Source organism: Micropterus dolomieu, linkage group LG23 (genome assembly GCF_021292245.1).
Source record: "Micropterus dolomieu isolate WLL.071019.BEF.003 ecotype Adirondacks linkage group LG23, ASM2129224v1, whole genome shotgun sequence".
In the NCBI taxonomy this organism is placed as follows: Eukaryota; Metazoa; Chordata; class Actinopteri; order Centrarchiformes; family Centrarchidae; genus Micropterus; species Micropterus dolomieu.
In genome coordinates this window covers 4,724,477-4,731,393 of record NC_060172.1, presented here as the reverse complement: position 1 = coordinate 4,731,393, position 6,917 = coordinate 4,724,477, and the positions used below count along the sequence as shown (strand labels likewise).

The following is a 6,917-nucleotide window of genomic DNA, read 5'->3' as shown; positions in this document are numbered from 1 at the left end:
CTATCGCCGTCTCTGTCCGTCTCTCTCCTTCTATCGCCGTCTCTGTCCGTCTCTCTCCTTCTATCGCCTGTCCGTCTCTCTCCTTCTATCGCCTGTCCGTCTCTCTCCTTCTATCGCCGTCTCTGTCCGTCTCTCTTCTTCTATCGTCTGTCCGTCTCTCTTCTTCTATCGCCTGTCCGTCTCTCTTCTTCTATCGTCTGTCCGTCTCTCTTCTTCTATCGTCTGTCCGTCTCTCTTCTTCTATCGTCTGTCCGTCTCTCTTCTTCTATCGTCTGTCCGTCTCTCTTCTTCTATCGCCCTCTCTGTCCGTCTCTCTTCTTCTATCGCCCTCTCTGTCCGTCTCTCTTCTTCTATCGCCCTCTCTGTCCGTCTCTCTCCTTCTATCGCCCTCTCTGTCCGTCTCTCTCCTTCTATCGCCCTCTCTGTCCGTCTCTCTCCTTCTATCGCCCTCTCTGTCCGTCTCTCTTCTTCTATCGCCCTCTCTGTCCGTCTCTCTTCTTCTATCGCCCTCTCTGTCCGTCTCTCTTCTTCTATCGCCCTCTCTGTCCGTCTCTCGTCTTTCATAGTATTTGTCTGTCTCTCTCCACCTGTCCTCCTCTCTGTTGCCCTCCCTCTCCCGAGTCGTCCTCCTGTCTTCATCTCTCTCCCTGTCTGTCTCTCTCCTCCTCTCCTCCTCCCCCCGCGGTCTCTCGTTCTCCCTCGCTCTCTGTCCGTTCTGTTGTCCTCCCGGTGGCGCCCTCCTCTGGTTGTACTTGTCGTAGGCGGCATCTTCCTTCTCCTCTTTGACTCTGACGGCGGGAGGAGGAAGAGGAGGTGAGGAAGAGGAGGAGTGCGGCGCCCGGTCCCCCTTCTCCTTGTCTGCCTTCTTCTTCTTCTCCTTCTTCTTTTTCTTCTTCTCTTTCTTGTCTGACAAAGAGAAAGCAGCGAGAGAAGAAGTGAAAAAAACATTCTTGTTTCTGGCACAGAGACGAACAGGAAGTGACCTCACCTTTTTTGGGCTTCTTCACGGGGATGGTGTACTGCTCGTCTTCCTCAGCGGAGGAGGACGACTCGTGGACTTTGGGAGCACAGCCCTCGTCCCTCAGGCGTTTGGTCACGTCGTCGATGTCCTCTGTGTCTTTGGGAGGCCGGTAGTCTTTGACGTGATCCACGCGAATGGTCCGACCTTTAATCTGAAACGCCACACAGACAGACGTCACGCTGCAGTTTGAACCAAAAACAGTAAAAACTACAGGGGCTTGTGTGTTTGGTTATTTAGCCACTTAAATGTGTCGATATAACATTTTCCTTCTGGTGCTCTGTAACGGACGTTACAAAGCGTCATCACCGCGGTATCAGATACCGCTACAGAGAGCCGCAGCGTTCGCCAAAGACACAGACCTGGCTCAACAGCGAGCTACACGTTGGGGTCGGGCGATCGTCTGATCATGGCTACGTCAGATGTTACGTTGCAGCAAGTCAGTGAAATGCCAGCATGGAAGAAACAGGCTTATTAGCTTTAAGAGAAACCGCCAGAAACATCTGTAAAAGCGCAGTGCGGTGTTTCGCACAGAATCCCTGTGGCGCCGCGGGGAGGAGGAGGGTGCAATCGATAGCAGCTACGTACACCGTGTCAACCTCGACAACCCAGCTGTATTCTAAAGTTAACGTCTCCGACATTGACGGCGTGTGTTGACTAACTTCTCAGAGTAAAGTCCAGCGCTTTAGTTCTTCTGTAAACGCACGTCTCCATGACAACGTGTTGAGTGAGAGTCTATGCGCCGCGTGCAGCTCCGCAATGAATTATGATTTTACTCAGATTAAACAGTATGTTGTGTGTGGCGTTGATATTGTGGCAATGAGAAACCGCAGAGTGGTGCAGCTGAAAAATATCTTCTCATGCCGAACTGAGGACAACCAGCGCAAACTCAGACTGAAATATATTAAATCATTGTACTCATTTTCAAATGATTATTTTGATTATTTGGTATTTTAGTAATTTTTCCTTTATTTGTATTTTCTTTTTAAATTTCATATCTGATACTGAGTTTTTTTGTTTATTAATTAATTATTTTTTAAATATTAATTTTTTAACACACACACACACACACACACACACACACCTGTTTCATTTATTTAATTTTTAATATTAATTTTTTTAAACACACACACACACACACACCTACAGTTTTATTGATTTACTTTGATTTTTAATATTTTTACTTAATTTTTATATATTATTTTTATTACACACAAACACAACTTTTAATGTTTTGTTTACTTATTTACTGAAATGTATGAAATGAATTGTTCTTAAGTAATTTATTTGTAGCTTTGGCAATATTGTTGTTACACATTCATGCCAATAAAGCTGATTTGAATAAAACTGACTGTTTTTATGTCATCTTAGTTCTCAAAGTGAGTTAGTTAAAATCGCCTTAATATCGGCGCATGAAAAACCAACCGCCGATCATCCCTTCAATCGTCGATGAGCGATCCAATCGGAACAAGCCGGCTACACGTGTTGACTTCTCCTCACCCTTTCTCCCCCAGGCTAGCAGGAACGACAACAACCTACAACCAACTAACCCTGGGCAGAAACGTGGATAAACTTCAAATCGTTACTTTAATAAGTGGTTGCGAGGGACCACCAGCAGCGAAATCTGAGTGCAGGCGGCGGGTGAATAAACAGCTGAGAGTCAAACAGCAGCAGGTGCTGTAATGAACTTTAATCTCTTACGAACGTTTCCGTCTGGTTTCTACGTTTTTGTTTGTTTGTTTGTTTGTTTGTGAAGATGAACAGACGGGACGCAGCGTGTGAAAGTCTGCGTCACCTTGATGCCGTTGAAGTTGTCCACAGACAGGATGGTGCTCCTCTGGTCCTCGTAGCAGATGAAGCAGAAACCTTTGGACTTCCCCGTCTTCTTGTCGCGCACCAGGTTGATGTTTACGATCTCTCCATACCTGACAGGTTTTTTTTGGGGGGGAGAAAGGGAAAGTGAATTCTTGTGTTCTCTGACCACGGCTGCAAGGAAAGCCAGCAACATCACAGCTGTGTGTTGAAATAAAGAGAAAGGACGCAGGAACACGTACTGAGAGAAGACGCAGATGATGTCACCTTCAGTCAGCTCGTATGGAAATCCTCCTGCAGGAAAGAAAACACCAGCGGATCAGACACAAGTCCATTCTCTCCCTATAAACCTTATTTCCTTCCTAAAAAACTTCTTCTGAGATAAGAGAGATGTTGATCTCCAGTGAAATATTTTTCTTTCTCAAAGGGTCAAAGGAGGCCCGGACTTACCGACAAATATCCAGGCGCTGTCTTTGTACTCAGAGTGCCAGGAAACAGACTCCTTCACCCCGAGGTTGGCCTCACGCTCGTTCAGCTCGTTGATCAACTTCACCTTCGTTAGCGGACTGAAGAACAGACAGAGAAAAAGACACAATATGGAACATATTCCCTTGTATTTCTCATTAATGTGTGTCCCTATCTGCCACTTAAACTTGTGTTCAAGTGAAAAGGTGCCATTTGAAATATTCAAATTGACTGGGAGATTGTAGATTTTGGGAGGACCAGGTTCATCCTGGCCCTCAAGACTGAAGTCTAAACCTTCATGAGATGCGTCACAACACAATACTTGCACACTTGTGCGTTATGTGCTTTCTTTCAGAGCCCAAAATGCACTCTAAAAACACACAGCATCACAAGTTATGCGAAGCTTTTGGCGATCCTCTGTATGGAGAAACATTCACGCCAGACTCCATTCAAACTACGTCCAATTTTGTGTTCCCCAATTAACATAAAAAGTAACGTTACACTAGTGAGAGATAAGTGGAGACATTTCGTGCAAGGTTAGAATCCAATCTTTATCTCGCCAAATAAACCGACATCGAGTAACTGAAAGAAAAACAATCCTCTGTCATCAAAACTGATCGTTGTGCGCAGTAACAGGAACAAAACACAGCAAAACTTTGATTTTTCTGAAATGCGACATGATTGGTTTGTGCCGAATTCTAAAACTGCTTCAAAATGTTTATTTTAATGTCGTTATTTTGTGATAAAGCGTGTTAACAAGCTGATTAAAAGAGAATCGGTAAATTATTAAAGGAGGTTTCGGGCAACTAGAATGTAACTGCGCAGGGATGAAGCTAACTTTAGTCACCAACAAGCTTAGCTAGCGGGTTAGCGTACATCGGGGGAAAGATGCCACGACAGTCTAAATAAACGCCGAACAGTAGACACAACCCCGAATATCTATTTCATCATAAAAGGTTTACTTACTTCATGGTTTACTCGTAGACTGTGTAAAAGAAGGTGAACTACATTAAACCAACGGTGGAAATCGTCTAGCTCGCTGACAGGAACCACTTCCGTTTGAATTCCCGCCTCTGCTGCCGCCTGCTGTTTGGATGACATGACTATAAGCTACGTTTAAGTGACTTAATAAGTAAACCATTATTGTTCTGAATTTATATAAACTGTATATTATCGGAATAACGACGACGAAAAATATATTATTTAAGCAGATTCTGTAAAAACGTGTAACTTACCCGCCCGTTCAGCAGGTGGCGCTGTGAAGCTCTCCGCCATCAGCTGACCCGGTTTGTAAACACTAGTGTGTCAGATGAGAGCCAGGCAGCTAATAACCTAATTTATCAGTCTATGCCAATAACCTACATTTAAGTTGTATTTCCGTGGACAGTTTAATACTGAACTTAACTGTTGTATGAGTGGAAATCATTCGGCGTTGACCTGTGTATCACAAACTCCTCTTGTGTGAATTATTAGACGTTTAAGTATGCTGGGGTAGCTAGTTTTTACTCCCCAGTTAGCATTAGCCAGGCTACTTTTAACGTTTATTTACTGCAATCCATGGCTTAGTTAATAGTTTAAGTTATTTATAACTTCAACTGCTTTACATTTAGGTCACCTCAAGTCTACTGCGGGTAAGTAAAGCAGTAACTGGAGTTAGAGCTACTCAAAGAAGGGTCATGAAGTTAGCTATTTTTCACATTTTTAACGTTTTAAACCACAATGTGCACGTTAAAAGCGTTTTAAAGGATTCCCCAGCATCCCCTGGAACTGCCGATCATTTCGGCACGAGATAAATCAGCCTTTACTCTGCATACTGTGTTTATATTTAATGACAGGATTGTTTACAGACGAGAAAACTACAAAACATGCAGAATACTGAGTGGAGTTTGGTGGGAGCTTTTTTCCTCAAACAAAAGAAAGAAACGGAGCATGTCGCCGGGTTTACCTAGCTCCTTAAAAACATTAGTTTTTTGAAAGTAATTAAATAAAAGTGTGATTTGTCGACTTGACAGGAACCAGACTGACCATCAAAAATGAACGACAGGGGGAGCTGCTGCATTACAGTTATTTGAGCCAAAAACCGTGTTAAAGAACACAAAACACTGTTGATGAACTTGAAATATAGGTGATTGTTTTTGTCTCTTGTCTTATTCTGTCTCTCAGCAGGATGATCTCTCAGGTCTTCATCTTGTCCTCACAGGGCGACCACCTCATCTATAAAGACTGTATCCTCACCTGAAGCCAGATCACAAACGTGTATTTGTTTTTTTTCCCTGATCCTTGGTTTTACACAATACTGTACTCACTTTATACATTATTATAGTTTATATTATATGCTTTAATCCTGTGCCATACTAAACTACATCATGTTTATTTATTGATTGAACTTCTTTACTGATTTATGGTAGAAGCATCATTAATTAAAGGCAGCTAGTGGGTTACTAGCAGCATTATAAGTACACATCATTTAAAAAAATAATAAAATTAAGTGACAACAGCTATACAATAATATTAATCTGTTAACAATCCTATATACAATTCAATTATTATTATATACACGTCCTCAGATGTCTTGTTTTGTCTACAACCTGAAGATAATCAGTTGACTGTCACAAAGGGGAAAATATTCACATCTGAGAAGCTGGAATCAGGGAAATTTCTTCAAAAAATGTAGCTGTAATTTGAATTGTGAGAAATTGTCCCCAGATTTGTACGTAGTGAACATTTGTTCTTGGTTTGTCTTGTTTTACTTTCTGTTTGTTTGTTTTCTTGTCGTAAAAGTTCTTAACCTGACCATCAGTCCGTGGAGAAGCAGGAAGCGACGTCGTCAGTATTTTCTACGAGAAGGTCACGGCACTGACCGGGGACCAGCCTCCGGTTGTCATGGTAACACTGTGTGTGTGTGTGTGTGTGTGTGTGTTTTAAGACGTCATGAGGCCTTTTTTAAAGGGGAGCAGACCTTCTGCTACGTTTCCGCCTCCCGTCCAGACTAAAACGGAGAACTTTGAAAACGCTGCCGAGCCCCGGTTTGAAACTCAGGGGTAGCGTGTTAGTGCGCACAGGTGAAAACAATGACGCAGACACTCATATTTGGCTTCCTAATTGGCTCTTATCATTCATGCAAAGCAGAAACGCGATGCTACTGACAGAGTTTTAGTGTTGGTGTTTTTAATAAAGAGTTGGTATCCTGCGTTTTGTCTTTTCCCCTCTCCTTTATTGAGTTATTTACCTTTTTTGTGCATTTAACAGGTTTGCAAAGTGAAAAAGCCCAAAGGGAGTTCCCATCTCCCACAGAAAACTCTGCTCTGAACTGAAAACAGCTCGTTTGTAGTCCAGCCGCTTCCCTTTCATCCCTGTGACGTCACAGGGATGAAAGCTAAACGCGCCTCATATAACGCTCGCCGAGCGGCGACTCCGACACGCCCTCAGAAACAGCGAGCTGCAGCACACAGCTCTCCTCTCCCTTCCAAACACTAGCTACCCTCCAGGCAGTCAGTGGACATAAAGTTGTTCCTGTGATGTAGAGACAGAGCTCAGTTAAAACTTTATGGATACAGATTAATAACTCACCGCTCTGAAACTCTCGCTCCAGTCCGTACGGCTGAACCCGAGCCGTTTACCG

The 6,917-nt window shown here is 43.3% G+C and overlaps 2 protein-coding genes across 9 annotated transcripts in view; one reads left to right on the top strand and one right to left on the bottom strand.

Moving 5' to 3' along the window:
• Nucleotides 1-265: 265 nt before the first annotated feature.
• rbmx2 (RNA binding motif protein X-linked 2) lies at nt 266-4,406 on the bottom strand. The gene is made up of 7 exons (XM_046040252.1): nt 4,262-4,406; nt 3,281-3,396; nt 3,073-3,124; nt 2,814-2,943; nt 989-1,172; nt 737-906; nt 266-550 (listed from the first exon to the last, which is right to left on the bottom strand). The coding sequence occupies exons 1-7, from the start codon at nt 4,264-4,266 to the stop codon at nt 266-268; spliced, it is 942 nt and encodes a 313-aa protein (XP_045896208.1). The 5' UTR covers nt 4,267-4,406.
• Nucleotides 3,961-6,917, top strand: part of ap4m1 (adaptor related protein complex 4 subunit mu 1) — a 26,455-nt gene continuing 23,498 nt past the window's right edge. Inside the window, exons 1-3 of one of the 8 annotated variants that reach the window (XM_046040251.1) lie at nt 3,961-3,979; nt 5,459-5,520; nt 6,096-6,181. In XM_046040251.1, the coding sequence (XP_045896207.1) occupies nt 3,966-3,979; nt 5,459-5,520; nt 6,096-6,181 (162 nt within the window). In that variant the 5' untranslated portion in view covers nt 3,961-3,965. The other 7 variants (XM_046040243.1, XM_046040248.1, XM_046040249.1 and 4 more) reach the window with 7 other exon arrangements.

Bases quoted from the DNA above. Each gene is read 5' to 3' on its own strand.
- rbmx2 (XM_046040252.1), bottom strand. The intron at 2,944-3,072 runs GTACGTGTTCCT...AAAACCTGTCAG, and splicing joins ATCATCTGCGTCTTCTCTCA to GTATGGAGAGATCGTAAACA. The intron at 1,173-2,813 runs GTGACGCAGACT...GTGGCGTTTCAG, and splicing joins ACAACTTCAACGGCATCAAG to ATTAAAGGTCGGACCATTCG.